The sequence below is a fragment of the Oncorhynchus kisutch genome, linkage group LG27 (assembly GCF_002021735.2).
Source record: "Oncorhynchus kisutch isolate 150728-3 linkage group LG27, Okis_V2, whole genome shotgun sequence".
Lineage (NCBI taxonomy): Eukaryota > Metazoa > Chordata > Actinopteri > Salmoniformes > Salmonidae > Oncorhynchus > Oncorhynchus kisutch.
Genome location: NC_034200.2, coordinates 8,481,990 through 8,498,882, shown reverse-complemented (window position 1 = coordinate 8,498,882; position 16,893 = coordinate 8,481,990). Strand labels below are relative to the sequence as shown.

Sequence of the window (16,893 nt, the reverse complement as noted above, 5' to 3'; positions counted from 1 at the left end):
AGTGCATTCTCTCAACCAGCTTCACTAGCTGTCGTTGACAAGCATATTCAGTTCATAGACATATTATATATATTTAATTCAGTGATTGAAATTATAACCCCATCCTCAGTAGCCTATTCCAGCAGGCTATTGGGAAACACAAGCACTTTCTTATTTCAAAATCGCCTCGTTATTCATGTTGAATAAATTAGTCTGTTAATTTGAACTAAGCAAGCTGCTAAATCGTTCACATCTTGCCTACATCTTGTCTAGGCTACTGTACACTGAAATTAGATGTAGGCCTATCAGGGGCTATAAGCTCCTGCCTTTAGCTAAGCAAACTATGGCAAAATGTAATTACAATCATAAACCCAGATTTGAGTCTGTAGCCTATGCCTATTGAAATGGAAAGTCAATCTCACAAATGGGCCATTTATAACGGTTTGTGATCTTAACATCTGGCACATAATAACAGCATAATTGCCAGAAAATAGCCTAACATTCGTTTTTTTATTTTCATCCAAGTGTTTGTTGCTCAGAGATTTCGAGATCCTCTCAAACTCTCCTGTCGGATTTATCTATAGTTATGCACATGCGCAAATGTAATATATTTACAATTATAAACCTGGTTTGAGCCCTGAATGCTGATAGGCTGAAAGCCATGGTATATCAGATCATATACCACGGGTATGACAAAACATTACTTTTTACTGTTTTAATTACATTGGTAACCAGTTTATAATAGCAATAAGGCACCCCTGGGGGTTCGTGGAATATGGCCAATATACCACGGCTGTAACCAGGCACTCTGCGTTGCGTCGTGCTTAAGAGCAGCCCTTAGCTGTGGTATATTGGCCCTTGTGTCATCCCCTTGTGCCTTATTGCAGTCAAACGAGTTAAATCGCCATCCATTGATGGACAATAATCTGCCGTGTAAATTATATTTTCTCTTGCCACATATTCATATTCCTTAATAATTCAATGTCATAGCTTGCAATTGTTATTATTTTGAGGAAACCCTAATTTTGCTTCCAACGTCATTACAAGTTACTAAGATATTCCTTCCTAATTGGCTCGATAACGTCATTGAACAATTGTTTATTGTATAAATATGGCAACTCCTCTCGAGTGGTCATAGGGCTATACATTTTGCTTGACCTGGCAACCCTGATTGGCACTATTTTTACCTGTTGGCGGTAGAGAACAACAGAGCGGGATTAGGAGAAGATGGCGGAAGTGGATGCTGAGTTCGAATTGAGCAGCGCGTCAAGTAAATTTGGTGAAGATGAATGTTCTGAATGGACAACAATAATATCTAAAACTGGAACAAAAAGGAAATTGTATAAAATTGGAGTAGAGGAAACATGTATAAATGATAACGAGCATGCATAAAGCACTTCGCTTGATCCCGTTTTCTTTACCCAGTCAAAATTAGAATATATGCACAATGCAACGCAGAGTGCCTGGATACAGCCCTTAGCCGTGGTATATTGGCCATATATCACAAACCCCCGAGGTACCTTATAAGCTGGTTAACAACGTAATTAGAGGAGTTAAAATAAATGTTTTGTCGTATAGCACGGCTGTCAGTATACGGTATACGGTCTGATATAGCACGGCTGTCAGCCAATTAGCATTTAGGGCTCAAACCACCCAGTTTATAATGATGTGTATCAGTTCTAGCATATTAATATGTTTTATGGAAAAAGGGTTGGAAATAGTTCTCCATAATGACAATCTAAATAGCCTACCTACAAAGTGCAATGCGTGCTGCTCTCTCTCCTCTCAATCAAGTGACTCAGCCAATAACTATAGTGCTATCTCAACACACACACCCCTTTGGCTCTCCCCACCACTCACTCACTCAGCAACAGCCTGCCTCACTGCCTGACAGTCAGCAGCAGGTCACAGTGAAATATATTTAAGAGAAAAAATAAAATAAAAATGTGTTGGGGACAATTAAAGGCCACTTTAATTTTCACACAACGTCAGAGATGTTTTCTCATGTTTTGAGGGAGTGTACAATTGGCATGCTGACTGCAGGAATGTCCACCAGAGCTGTTGCCAGAGAATTCACTGTTAATTTCTGCACCATAAGCTGCCTCCAGGGGGGGGGGGGGGGGGGGGGGGGGGGGGCGCTGAGGAGTAGCCCTATTGTGGGGAAAAACTCATTCGGATTGCCTGGGCCTGGCTCCCCAGTTGGCGGACCTGGCTGCCAAGTGGGTGGGCCTATGCCCTCCAAGGCTGCTCCCCTGTCCAGTCAAGTGAGATCCATAGGTTAGGGTCCTAATACATGCATTTCCATTGACCGAGTTCCTTATATGAACTATAACTCAGGAAAATCTACATAATTATTGCATTTATATTTTTGTTCAGTGTCATTTAATTCTACTCATTTTGCCATGGGGCAGAGATAAATGTTTGAAGTTTTTAATGAGTGACTAACCATGATTGATGCAAGTTTACATAGCTGGCTAGACTAATTGACCAATCTAAAAAAATGTTATGAGTGACTGTCAGTGACCAACTTAAGAGGAAAAACTGTTGATCCACAACCAAATTTCACCTTGTGTATTCTACTATTCTAACTTTCAACAGTAAATTGAGACCCCTACAGAGTTCCTAAATAAAATGTTTTTGTTTTGTTTGTGGAAATTGATCCACAGGCCTAAAAACGGGGGACCGCCAGTTGCCCATCCCTGACTTCGAGACTGGCTAAGGTGGCCTACAAAACCAGACAAGTCTAGTGATGAATCTTCTCCAGGTCATCCACTGCTCTCATAAGACAAGTGTCTAAAACCTTCAAACTCAATTCTGGACCTCAAAGCCAGTCCCACTGCATTTTCCATTGTCCCCCCCCCCCCCCTAATAACAGACTGATTTAGACCTGGGACATCAGGTGGGTGCAATTAATAATCAGGTAGAACAGCAATCCAGCAGGCTCTGGACCTCATAAGGTAAGAGTTGAATACCCCTGGTCTAAAAGAACACACTACACAAATTACAAAAGAGTTAGCATTTATTTTAGTTATATGAAAAAAAAGAATCATCCAGAATTAATTGCTTGATGTTTGACCTCAAATTTCAAGAGAAAATGGTAACAAATCCCTCTATGGAAACAAAGGTTTTTTTGAACTATAAAGCATAATCTGAACAATAACATTTCATGGAGGGATCATTCTGACAGTGAATGATCTTCCCATTCAGAACTCAAATGAAGAACAAGTTTAGGGAAAAATGTCAGCATTTAAAACCTACTAAAAACAACCAACGTTAAATAACTATGGCATAATTGTGACTTGCCACACAGCAACGATTTCAACAACAAAAAATACAAAATCCCAAATAGGCAACTATTTCAGAGTAGCCGTCTACGTCAGCCATCGCACCTATTGACAGATCATCAATGTAACATGAAAGCAAATACATCTAGAAAGATGAGAACAGACTAAATTAGCACCATTTTGAACTTATGGGAGAGTTTGAGACATGAGAGCCTGTTCAACCTCTGTGCAGAGCACCACTCTTCATGACCGTTCAGAAGACAGTTTGGAGAACACAGAATCCAATTATTAGTTAGAGATAACAAGAGCCATAGTAGATCATGATGCATGCTTATCTATGACTGACTTCTGAAACAGGTAGTCTTTTGTAAAGTCCATTTGGAGCCTCCAACCGTCATCTTACAGCATGTGGTCCCTTGCCCAATATGCACCCCTCTAACCACTCACTAATTCTCCACTTGGGCAAAGGATACTGAGTGGTACCAGATGGAAAATTGGAATGGGCCGAGTGGTGCCCCACAATCACACTCTCTCCCCCTCCCAAAACACACTTCTCTCTCTCTCTCACGCACACACACACACTGTGTTTTAACCTTAAACTTGTCTTCACAAGAGGGCAAGACTATATTGCCTAAAGCACCATACATACTTCTCCACATTCCATACAATTAGTGAGGGTAAAAATGAGTGAATTGAACTCTGAACGTCAAAGCCTCGTCTAAGAGCTTAAAAAAAATATTCAAAATTACATTTAAATTGGTCAAAAATATATTTAGATTGTCTTGAAGACGGTCAACAACAATTCAGAGAGACGTAGAAGAGAGAGAGGGTCCTTCATGTTGACAGATGCTATTCAGAACCTGGTGAATGTCCTGTATGTGTATTGGTGTGTGTATGGGTAGAATACTGTGCTCCAGGCAGCTCTCTGTCACAATCACCAACCCTGTAGGTGAGAGAAAAATGATCGCAAGTAAATCAATAGTTTTTTTTGTCTGTGGTACTACCGGTAATCACATAATTATGTAAACGTTTAAATTCTGGACTTTAGCTACCCTGGTTAGCTCGTTACAAAGTATTACTAACAAACCCACACCTAGGCCATTTCTTAAAAGGTAAAGTAACTAGCTATTTCATTTCTACCTCTGCTATACGTCCTCCTTGTCATCCTGCTCGGCTTGCTCCTCCTTCAGAGCGTCTGTGTCTGCCTCGTTGGTGGAGGCCTCTATGTGAGCCAACATGTCCGCCATCAGAGCTTCCTCCAGCCTCCTCCTCACACTGTGGACCAGGTCCTCTTGCTTCCTACATACACCAGAGGGAGAGAGAGGAGAGGGGTTAGGGAGCAATGGAAGGATGACAGTCCTCGTGGCAGGCTTAAAGGGATACTTATCCAAATTACAAAATGGCATATTGGTTTCCTTACCCTGTAAGCAGTCTATGGATAAAGTATGACAGCAATCCAATTATTTGGTTTAGTTTGCCTGGAACGGTTTCCACATGTTAACGTTTTAGCAGTAGTGGCACAAATCCCAATCACGGGACCGATATTAGCATTTTTTGAGCACTATGTCCAAATCATCCGAAATCATCTAAAATGTATTGTGAAGCTCAACATGGTCACTTATTGATGATTTGAACATGATATGTGGCCCATTTTTCACACATTTTAAAATCATCTATAAGCGACAATGTTGAGCTTCACAATCAAGAGATTATTTCAGATGATTTGGACATGATGCGTAAAAAATGCTAATATCGGTCCCATGACTGGGATTTGTGTCACTAATGCTAAAACGTTAGCATGTGGAAACAGTGCCAGCAAACTAAACCAAAGCATGAATTGCTGTCATACCTTATCCATTGATTACTTACCGGGTAAGGAAACCAATGTGTCATTTTGTGATTTGGGTGAACTATCCCTTTAACAACAAGGCCCAACAGTAGCTGGGTGTTGTTGAGCCAGACCACTGAGTTGTGTGTGTACTTTACCTGATGTCGTCATCGGTAACCATGAAGGCCTTGCAGAGTGGCTGGGTGGTGTTGAGCCACACCCCAGGGTTCTTCTCCACGGCAGCGGTCAGCTGACCAGTGACGGGTGTGGGGCTGGTGTGCAGGGCGCTGGCAATGGCAGAGAGCAGGGTCTTGTCTGAACACACAGGCCCAACACCTGGGGGGAGATTCACAGAGTCAGATATCCCAAAACATTGGTTTTATGTGTATATGAGTCTCAAGTACTCTCTGCTGTGTGTACTTACCCTGTAGGCCCTTGGGAAGGTCCATGGTCTTGACCAGCTCCTCTGCAATGTCAAACGCACTCAGACCACTCAGCTTCCTCTCCCAAAACAGCTGAGGACAAACAGTGGGTAAACAGCTTACCATTTGACTTGAAACGCATCACATAATGATGTGCTTCATAATTTATGGAAAACCTCTAACAGCTAGTTCAGGTTACATAGCCCTCCCATTATGCTCGTCCAATGAGGCCTCTCACTCAGACCACTCCTAGCAAAATTCTTTCTTGAGAAATTACTCTATTTGTTTCTTTTGACTATTTGAATTGAAAACAAATCACAGTAAGGTACTTAATTGTTACCCAGAAATTATTTGATATTGAGATAAAAACAGCTGCATTAGACATTTAAGTCAGCTTGAAAAATTGAGTGAACCATCCCAATTTGCAATAATACGTTTTCAAAGACTAGGCCAGAGCAGATGACTTAATCTACCAACCATATGGCAGCAATGAAATAAATAACATTACGGTATCAATAAAAGACAAACAATAAGCGCAGAGCATCGTTGGACTCACCTGTCTTGGTTGGTCGACAGCCTTGTGGGGGTCCGTCTTCACTTTGTTGCTAGGGTGATTGGTCACCTTGGTGACCGGCTGTTTAAAGATGGATGCTGTCTGTCGGACTGGTAGGGTCGTGTTCAGGTCCGGCTTAACCTTCAACACAGACAGAAACAGGTCAGGGATCATAGTTCAATGTTCAAACAGATTACACATGATCCTGGACTCAAACTCCCTCACCTTGATCTGATGGTTGTTGTTGTCATAGCGATGCTTGTGCCTGTTCCTGTGCAGTTTGTTCGTTAGCATCCTTCCTGCACGGGGGTCAATGGCGTGCACCTCCATGGTGTTACCCAGGTAACGAGCTAGCTGGGGCTTGCTGAGGAATCTCTTTCCAGGGTCACTAAAGGGGCAGGAAAACAGGCCATCAGGAGAAGAAAATCATAGGCAATGAATTGAGGCACAAACCTGCAGGTACAAGAGGCATAAACCTATTGTGGAGGTCAGTGGTGTTGCACTGACAAGACTACAAATGGGCCTAATTCACAAACCTCAGCCTGCAAAACAACCATAGTAGCAGGGGTGAAAGTAGATTTAATTTCTTACTGGTATGGGACACAAAGTGCCTGCACATTTTTCTTTAATGCTACAAAAATTTACAGGGTAGCCTACTCTGCCAAAAATATCAATAAAAACTGTGTCTGACTCATATAATTGGCCTACGAAATATAATTCAACATCCATCTAACCTGGAGGGGGAAATTACTATCTAAAAGAAACCCAATGACAAAGACAGTGAATACGCACTCACCAGGGATGTGGCCGATGTTCTCTACTGGTGCCAATAAAATAGGCTACTGTTTGCTCAATTAAGTTTTAAGAATTTTGACACCTAAGAGACAGATTGGGGTCTTTCATTGGCATCTCTTTACAGCAATATCCATTTGCTTTCTAACCGGTTTTTCCGCGATTGTGATTTTTAATATTGCGATATGCCTGGCTAGGTCTCCGCAACTCAACAATCATCTATCCGACCGTAGGCTATGCAATTTAAAACAATCCACAGCGTTTTTTCAAAGACGCTAATGATCCTCTGTGGCCAAATCATGCTTTCTGGTGTAGTAGCCTATTTTGAATGATTTGATTTATTTCGGTATGGATAGAAGCTAATTAGGCTATATCATTTTGCCAATTTAATTCAATTCACTTTAGGGAAGGCTTAGCTTCAACTAGCATTATTGTCACGCCACCTATGCCTTTTAATGTGGCATAAACACAACCAGCCAGATGTTTTCATCTGATTGCCAAACAATCACTTAACAAATGCGCTCCTGTAGGCTACCCGCGCACATTAGTCCGCTCACAAAATAATTTCAGCATCCAAACCAACTGTGCACCAGCGGAAGAGACATCTGTTACAAAACACCTACGTGTATTGTAATGCCATTCTGCGATTGTCATTAGGCTTACACTTGTAGTCTGAATTGACGCATTCACTGTTGTCCTCGCACGCCTCGGTCTCGGCCACTAATATCAGCCTTGTCCGCCACTCATCACGGCCTTGACTGAATATAAGCGTTCTCCTCAAACCACAACGCAATATGGACAGTATAACACCCAGTTTCCAGTCAATTCGAAAATGCTCACGGGGCTGACATGCAGAATTGTTAAATAATTGTGTAATAGCCTATAGTTGTTTGGGCATGTATTTGGCATGTACTTGTGATAGGCTCACGTTTTACCGGTACGGCGTACCCCCACTATTTATTTTGCCGGGACGCCGCACCTGACCGCCTTACTTTCACCCCTGCATAGTAGTAAACAATGAAAGTTAGCTAGCTACTGCCGTGGGTAACCCGCTGCACTGCACCCACAATAATGTAGTACAACGTCCACATAATCAGAATCAATTTACACAAATCTAAACAAAGACTTGTAACAGAAAGCTATTGATGCTAACGTTACTTGCTAATTTGTTGTCAAATGTGCGGGGAGCTGACGTTTGCTAGCAAGCTAACGTTAGCAATCAAGGACTTATCGTTCGCTATCTAATGGTTACTTATCAAATTTGACGTAATATGTAGACACTGATCATTTGCAATTTTGGGTACACAGTTACCTAAGTGGGTGATGTTTTACTTTAGTGGCTAGCTAACGTCTCGGCTACTCCATCGAGAAACAATGTTAGCTAGCTAGAGACATGCTTTCTCTACTGCAGACCAGCTAACATTAGCTAGCTACCGTCTTTTACTTAGCTACTTGTCCTTACAACTCATTCGAGCAAGTCGTACAACCCCACCTTTTCCTCTCCATGCTTCTTGCAGGTTATGATTGCTCGATTTATGTTGATTCGGGAATCTGCATGGGGGTATTGAATATTTGGCTATAATTTTTTTGATGTGGATCTGCTTTCCTTTTCGATGTCAGCTGTCCTCCCTGCTTTCTCTTGTCAAGACACTCAGAAGATCACTCCGCAACGCTAGACCACTGTTACATAAAGTGGACAGCAAGTCATCCGCTGGTCCACAAACTAGTCCCAACTGAAGTCCTGTCTTTGTTGGGATCGGTTGAGTGTTTTAATGTTGTTTAATCTAGCTACATTTGCTACAGTCTTTTTCTCATCAGTTTGTATGTTTGTACAAAATTATTTAGATTTCACACTAAACACTAAAACGTGCATTTATTCAGGATAGCCCAATTGAGACCAGGGTCGCATTCCCAATGGTGCCCTGAGTACAAACATTGTCTCACAACAGGAAGAACACTTTACATTACAATTAAAACAATAATAAAATATAAAAATAAACCAAGCTGGATGAAATAACCCAATACCAACTTTTTCCAGAAAACAACTATCCATCATGTCAGGTTTGCCAGAAGATACCGACCCTACCTTTGCGATTGTTGACACTTTCGTCTGAAGGCAATCATGGTTACAATAAGACACTGGAGCCGGTGCGACACATGGGTCGGAAAACATACCTCAATGCAGGGATGTGATATGCCACTGTCCTCCAAATTGTACCTTTATCCACACTACTCCGTCAAGAAGATTGAAATATTGCTTGTTTCTAGGGATGCATATCGAAACGGACGATATTAGCTATAAAAAAAATAAAAAACACCTGCATCGGCCCAACAGTGACAGTGCGCACCGAGGAAGAGACCACAGACAGACAGAGCTGAAACTTCACTGCTTGACATGTATGATGAACTCCTGGTTGAGAATGAAACAACTGAACAACGAAACAGCACAGCAAGTGACAGGTTTTGATTTTGATTATGTTTTACTGGTAATGGGGACATACGTAAATGCCAACAAAATAACTTTTTGGTCAGTGTGGTGTGTGGCCTTTCTTTAAACTAGGCAAGTCAGTTAAGAACAAATTCTTATTTACAATGATGGCCTACCCTGTCCAAACCTGGACGACACCCTATGGGACTCCCAATCACAGCAGGATGTGATACAGCCTGGATTCGAACCAGGGACTGTAGTGACACCTCTTTCATTGAGATGCAGTGCCTTAGAACGCTGCGTCCATGTGTGTGTGTTAACTCTACTAGAAAGCTTAAAAGATAGCTAAAATGTAAAATTTCGGTATCAGATTCCTTTTGGAAAGGAAAATATCAGATATCGGCCAAATGTCATATCGGTACATCTCTACTAACTTCCCCAGAAAACTGACGTTTTCGTCCTCATGTTAACTAGCAGTAGTCACAGCAGCCATTATTGAAAACGGACCATGAAAAGCCGAAATGTTTTACTTTAAAAATAACATAAATCAGACTTCAAACTAACAAAGGAATAACAATGGTATAAGAGAAATGTTAATTTCTCATGCATGCATTTCCCATTTCTCCACCTGATTCCTTGGCTGAGCAATTCCCCCCAAAATACATAAAATGCACAACAGTTATTCAAAAAAACATGTCAAAGATCAGGATGAAAAGTCCAGTTAAGTTTATTGAAAAAAGGTGAAAGCATGTTGTTTCTCTTGTCATTGCCCTGGTGTGGAGTAGTCTGATGACATCTGCAGCTCTGGTCACACTGTCCCCATTTCTCTTGGCCTGTCTCTGACAGCCGAGGCTGACCTACAGGCAAACATAATTGATTTCAGACAGTGTATATGGACAGTGGTCCATATTATCAGGTATGCTATTAGCAAGATGCATTATCAACTGTAGCCCAACTGATGATGCAGCAGAATAGTGGCTACAAATAAATAGGCTAAAGCATGGGTGTTGCTCATCTGCATTTACCCTATTGGGCCAATCATTAGCTAAATGTGATATTTTAACTTGTTTGCATCCTATTGATATATTTTATGTCCCAAAAAACTTGCATAAACACAGTGGATATAAATTTGGCCTACCTGTTAGGGTAACTTGGTAGTATGCCGCAAGCCAGGGTAACATGTCCCTTGCCTGTACTTTTCACAGAAACCACAATTCTTCCAAACACTTTCCCTGGTTGCCACTACTCTTGCTCAACTAAAAATGTAAACAGTCTCACCATTTTTTAAGTCCCCCAGAAATATTTTGTAGGTAGGGTGGCATTTTACCCCAGGGTACCGTGTTACATTTAGCCCCACTCTCCCCTCTCCTTAACCATGACACTGTTAAACACTTTAAAATGGTGCAGATCCCCATCTTTTTAACATAGGCTATTAAAAAACTGCTGTTTTCTCGACATTGCATTAAGAGGAATATTTCTCATACCCAACACACAAGCCGGATAGTTAAATAGATAAACTACTCTACTATGGGGTTGTCGGATTATTCTATTCATTAGTAAATGTGAACTGTTATAGCATCTTCAAAGTGCGCTTCGGCAGAAATATTATTCCAGGGTCCATGTTTTTAGGGCGTGGCGGCAATGACTGCAGCGGAAACACTGGTCCCCAAATCGACCCCTAAACCCAATGTATTGTGAAGATCTGAGAACTTACTGTGGCGATTTCACATTGTATAAAGTATACCGCATATCCGGGTATGAAATCAGGAAGGTATAAAAGTGAAAGATTTGGGATACCACCTAGTCGCGATGCACAGATGCTATCCCTCTTGGACATTATCCGAGCACAGAAATCCTTTGCCGAAAACCTTCCAGCTAGCTTCACGTGCACTGTGCTTCCCGAATGTTGAATAAAATTCCATTTGAATTTCAGCATGAAACACACTGATAATCTCACTAACGATAGACGGCTGCTTGATACTTATCACAGTGGGAGGCCGTTTTGTCTTTGCTAGAACAAATGCTGTACCTGCTACGTGTAGACCCCATAGCGACGATCCTGTCTTATCTACTTGTCAGAATCTCAATGCTCGTCAGTGGACAATGACTTGACTTTGAGCCAACCAGAGAGCATGAACCCCCACGTGGGGAGCCAACAGGAGTGACAACAAAAATTGAAAAAATGACATTCTCCATACATACACGGTTAAATGTCATGAGCCAGTCACACTTCATATGCAATGTGGGATAGTAAGTAGCTAAGTGACGCAATGCACACTAAATACTTCCAAGGAAGCTAACCACTGTAGCTAGTAATGACATAATTAAATCACAATGGATTGCTTTCCATGAAACAGCTGCCGAGTTGGTGCATTTTTTAAATTGTACCTTTATTTAACTAGGCAAGTCAGTTAAGAACAAATTCTTATTTACAATGACGGCCTACACCGGCCAACGCTAGGCCAATTGTGCGCCGCCCTTATGGAACTCCCAATCACGGCTAGTTGTGATACAGCCTGGATTCGAACCAGGGTGTCCGTAGTGACGCCTCTAGCACTGACACGAGTGCCTGCGCCACTCGGGAGCAATTGTCCTTAGCCAACTAGCTATGTTGTGCTAGCTTAGCGATGGGCTGGTAGTGGAATTATGGAGATCGAATTAAAGTGCTTCTTCGTCATCTTGCTCTGTAGTTATCTAGCTGTGGCCATCTGGATAGAACGGCTTTCTACAAAATAACAACAACAGCGGAGCTAGCTAACATTGGAATCTAAGACCATGAACTAAACAACACACAGACATGCATTGCCGTGCAACGCTACTGCCACCTTATGGTTTGGAGTATTTTAACATGGCTACGTGTCTTTTATTTTTCTTCTTTTAACATTTTTTTTTTTACCTTTATTTAACCAGGTAGGCAAGTTGAGAACAAGTTCTCATTTACAATTGCGACCTGGCCAAGATAAAGCAAAGCAGTTCGACAGATACAACGACACAGAGTTACACATGGAGTAAAACAGACATACAGTCAATAATACAGTATAAACAAGTCTATATACAATGTGAACAAATGAGGTGGGAAGGGAGGTAAAGGCAAAAAGGCCATGGTGGCAAAGTAAATACAATATAGCAAGTAAAACACTGGAATGGTAGTTTTGCAATGGAAGAATGTGCAAAATAGAAATAAAAATAATGGGGTGCAAAGGAGCAAAATAAATAAATAAATAAAATTAAATACAGTTGGGAAAGAGGTAGTTGTTTGGGCTAAATTATAGGTGGGCTATGTACAGGTGCAGTAATCTGTGAGCTGCTCTGACAGTTGGTGCTTAAAAGCTAGGGAGGGAGATAAGTGTTTCCAGTTTCAGAGATTTTTGTAGTTCGTTCCAGTCATTGGTAGCAGAGAACTGGAAGGAGAGGCGGCCAAAGAAAGAATTGGTTCTGGGGGTGACTAGAGAGATATACCTGCTGGAGCGTGTGCCACAGGTGGGAGATGCTATGGTGACCAGCGAGCTGAGATAAGGGGGGACTTTGCCTAGCAGGGTCTTGTAGATGACATGGAGCCAGTGGGTTTGGCGACGAGTATGAAGCGAGGGCCAGCCAACGAGAGCGTACAGGTCGCAATGGTGGGTAGTATATGGGGCTTTGGTGACAAAACGGATTGCACTGTGATAGACTGCATCCACTGCATCCACTCGCCAAAGTCGAGGATTGGTAGGATGGTCAGTTTTACAAGGGTATGTTTGGCAGCATGAGTGAAGGATGCTTTGTTGCGAAATAGGAAGCCAATTCTAGATTTAACTTTGGATTGGAGATGTTTGATATGGGTCTGGAAGGAGAGTTTACAGTCTAACCAGACACCTAAGTATTTGTCTGACGACCTCAAGGTCTGTTCAAATCAAATTGTGGTGGTCACATACACATATTTTGCTGTTTTTACAGGTGCAGCGAAATGCTTGTGTTCCTAGCTCCAAGAGTGCAGTACCATCTAACAATTCACAACCATACACAAATCTAAAAGTAAAATAATGGAATGAATGTATAAATATTAGGACGAGCAATGTCGGAGTGGCATTGACTAAGTACAGTGGAATAGAATACAGTATATACATATGAGATGATTAAAGCAGTATGTAAATATTATTAAACTGTTGTGTGAAAACAAAAGAGACTGACTGCCGACACTATTCAGTGTCGAAGATATTACTCTGCCGATTGTTAGGGAGTTTGTTTCTTATACCGCTCGGAATTTGTAACAAAATACTCAAAGGAACATATTTTTAAACAGACTTTCCAAATTCGTCAAAATAAAAGTTATCACTTGCTTCTGTACATATGCCACATGTGCAGGACTTATTTTGACACAAGGTAAAGCAGAGAGCAAGTGATACCTGATACAGATACCTGCAGCAGACCCACGTTTTTAAAGTCCGTTTTAATAACACATTCCTTTGGATATTTTGTCTCTAATTCCCAGAGGTATATGGAACATGCCATTTGAGACAGGCAGGGAACGTATGTGGTTTCGTCAATACAAATGAACACAACAATGTTTTCCAAGGGACGTCAGAACGTCAGGGCTAGATAGCACCCAACCCTAGTTCGGTGCTGACGATGAGCATCATACAGGGAGACTACATTATTTCCCATTATCCCATCATTGCCATCAATGTTGCGTTCGAAGGTAACTGCCAAACAGAGGTAGATCGGTGAACTATGCTCTGCAGACTTGTTCGCGCTCAGACTGATCTCGTGCCATTTCTTTAGTCCAGTGAGTTAACAGGTTATTGTTGAGTCACATTGACAATCTGTGTTCGTTAATAGTAGAGGGCGAATGCGAGTCTGGGCTGCTGCTTAGTCATTATGAGAGATCTTTCTAGAGCCACATTGACTTCAGGGCAATCACACATCCTTTTATCTCAGATTAGTGGTTAGTATAAAAGTTTGGTAATCATGATGACAAAATCGATTGCTTCAATCTGCCATTCTAGAATTTAGATGGCGGTCTTCAGCTAATTCTCCTCAAGCAAGTGACATAAAAATTCTATCAGATTCAGTGTAGCCTTTGAATAGTGTTAGTTAAACAGTGCATATCACCCAAATGTTTGCTCCCACTCTATAGCTTTTAAGTTGATATCGATATGAGTGATTATCAAAATAGTGTTGTGTTTACCTTTCCACGTTGGCGACCCACTTGAAACAAAATGCAACAATCCAAAATGTAACCCTCTGTCTTCTACAGGTTGTCCTACAAGTTGTCCTCTAACCAGTGATATACATAGTATATTCCCAGATTCCATGTAGTTTTTCAGTAGTGTTCTTTCTATTGATTTCAACATGAAATCGATATGAGTGATTGACACATAAGGGTTGCATTTCTATTTCTGTTTTGGCGACCACTAAATCAAAATAGCTGGTTGTCTTCAGCAGAGTGGTGTACTATGAAACAAGCTCGATCTACTCAGGGTTTTCTAAAGCTAGCCAGCTAGTTAGCTTCACATACCAGCTCAGGCTTCATCCGTACCATGATGGATATTGTCGTCCGCCTGCGGCTAACTCTAACAGGCTGTAACAGTGGGTGCATGTTGCACATGCAGGGCCGGTCCTGGACGTTCTTCCACCCTAGGCGAAACAAAAATATTTTCAGAAAGAGAAAAGCTCAATTAATAGGGACAGAATAGCAAAGTCATTTCAAAATAGAAAATATCCTTGAATATTATTGGCTGCAGTTGAACATCAGATTGTCATAGTGAGGAATCAATGCATCGGAGTCACGTCTTTCACGCGCATTTTAGAGCTTGTTTCTAACATAAGGCATCACCGAGTTAAGCATGGTTACAGAACACTTGATATAACCTGGATACGTTTTATGTATTTATTTCAAAATATAAAGCGAACAAAATATGTAATTTTTGCCCTTTTCTCAAAGGGTATGTGATACACTCACTCAATTCAAGCCCTGCTTTTAGTCAAACACACCAAGCCGTTCTCAGACATGGAGGTATTTAAATAGTGCATGGGACAATATTGGAGAATTTGGCTATACTGACATCTATGGATAGGATAATTGTTTCTGTCAAACAGGGAGGCTTACCACTTATTTTTTGGAAGATGAAGAAATAAGCTCCAATTATCTATGTAATTCTATGTTTATGCCCATAAACATTTTTGATGGACGCATGCACATAAGGAGGTCCCTTACCAGGCAGAAGGGAATTTTACTTTAACCGCTGCATCAGCGAGTTACATTGTTGCTATCACTATGCAACCTACTACCTATAGTAGGAAAACGAGTTTCTTATTAAATAATATCCCACCTGTTATCACACATGGCACAACCCCATAAATGTTACAATTACAATAAAAATAACACTTTTATATAACATATTTAAATATTCCTATAGGACTGTAAAACAGAGTAAGATCATTTGAGCTTTGGAAAGGAGTGCTTCCATAAATGCATGTCGGCCCTCGTTTGCTGGAGCAGTGTAAAATAAGCTTTATGCCTATGCCTTAAAGAATTTTGTTTATTTACATATCGAATTCGATTGTCCAACATCAGCATTTATTTATTTCGTCTCCACCTAGAGTGGCCTCTTTCCTCTGCTGTGGTGCTGCGTTGCAGTCAGCGATTTTTTTTTGCTTGGTAGCTGTCCATGGTCCTGAAATCAAATCATCTGAGTTTGCTAAAACACCAGACAGATCTCCAGCTCCTTCCACCTCTGGAAACTATCTAGGTGGTCATGTGACTTCTCATGCGAGCTGAGGAGGTGACACTGATTCTTTCAGTCCCTGGTTCCATCCCTGACCAGCGCAGATTTACACTGTGAAAAAAGTTTGCAGCAGAAACAGAAGGCTGCATCGTTTTTGCTTGGAATAGACAAGCCTTGGTCTCTCCACTCTCTCCCCGTTCGCCATCCTCCTATTGTAGTGGGCCACCGAAAACTTTCGTTGCCCCTCATCTCTTGTGAAATTCCCCTCCTTATCCTGATGTGGCCCAGCCTGCACTAACATATCCCGTAAAGATCCATTCATATATTTTGGCCACTCACCGGGATCTTTTATGTTTTTTTGTCTGGGAGTCGGATTTAGCAGCAGCACCACGACTGTCATCCGGGACGGTGAACGACGAATCTGAGTCTGGGTTCAAGATAGTAGGGTCTTCGCTGGCATTGTTTGGAGGTGTTGCTAGGCCTGGTGCGACCACCTGTTCTTGTCAGGCCAGAGAGCTGTCATCATCGGTGAAAGTGCATGGCTCTGACTCCTCCGGTTTGCCCTCTTCGCTGCTAGAATCAGCGAACAGGGGCTCGTCGTTCTCGGCGAATGAATGGCCTGTCCACGTAGGCTTGTCATTCTCCACACCGGCTGATGGACATTGCTGCACACTATAAAGATTGTGACTCCTTTCTCATTGTTTTTTTAATATTCGCTTCCTGATAGTTTTAGTCTCTTAGACATGGTAGCAAATTGTTTCAATTCTATATAGATGACTTTTAGCTAAAATTATATCCACTAGTAGTAGCTAACTAACGTTAACAGGCTAGGTTAGGCTAACGTAAACTCGTACATCGCCTTGGTCCGTACAATTGCCCTCATTTTAGTGCCCCAAAAAA

General features: G+C 41.6%; 1 protein-coding gene and 1 long non-coding RNA gene across 4 annotated transcripts; both read right to left on the bottom strand.

The window, feature by feature from the left end:
- Positions 1 to 2,980: 2,980 nt before the first annotated feature.
- LOC109872009 (methyl-CpG-binding domain protein 3) lies at positions 2,981 to 8,573 on the bottom strand. 3 transcript variants are annotated; one of them, XM_020463077.2, is made up of 7 exons: positions 8,351 to 8,573; positions 6,292 to 6,454; positions 6,070 to 6,207; positions 5,516 to 5,606; positions 5,250 to 5,427; positions 4,404 to 4,562; positions 2,981 to 4,206 (listed from the first exon to the last, which is right to left on the bottom strand). In XM_020463077.2, exons 1-6 carry the CDS (start codon positions 8,362 to 8,364, stop codon positions 4,409 to 4,411), a joined length of 738 nt encoding a protein of 245 aa, XP_020318666.1. In that variant the 5' UTR covers positions 8,365 to 8,573; the 3' UTR covers positions 2,981 to 4,206; positions 4,404 to 4,408. The 3 variants fall into 3 exon arrangements, with proteins under 3 accessions (XP_020318666.1, XP_031662818.1, XP_031662819.1); XM_031806958.1 differs by lacking the exon at positions 8,351 to 8,573 and adding an exon at positions 7,522 to 7,783; XM_031806959.1 differs by lacking the exon at positions 8,351 to 8,573 and adding an exon at positions 6,863 to 7,439.
- Positions 8,574 to 9,635: 1,062 nt separating this feature from the next.
- LOC116357804 (uncharacterized) lies at positions 9,636 to 11,745 on the bottom strand. Its single transcript, XR_004205793.1, has 2 exons — positions 10,425 to 11,745; positions 9,636 to 10,143 (listed from the first exon to the last, which is right to left on the bottom strand). It is a non-coding gene; the product is annotated as an uncharacterized LOC116357804 (long non-coding RNA).
- Between the last annotated feature and the right edge of the window lie 5,148 nt (positions 11,746 to 16,893).

Coding starts and splice junctions, on each gene's coding strand:
- LOC109872009 (XM_031806958.1), bottom strand. CDS start 7,544: ATGCGTCAATTCAGACTACAAGT. Junction 5,607..6,069: donor CTGTCGACCAACCAAGACAG/GTGAGTCCAACG, acceptor GTTTGTCCTCAG/CTGTTTTGGGAGAGGAAGCT. Junction 5,428..5,515: donor CCTTCCCAAGGGCCTACAGG/GTAAGTACACAC, acceptor ATCTCCCCCCAG/GTGTTGGGCCTGTGTGTTCA.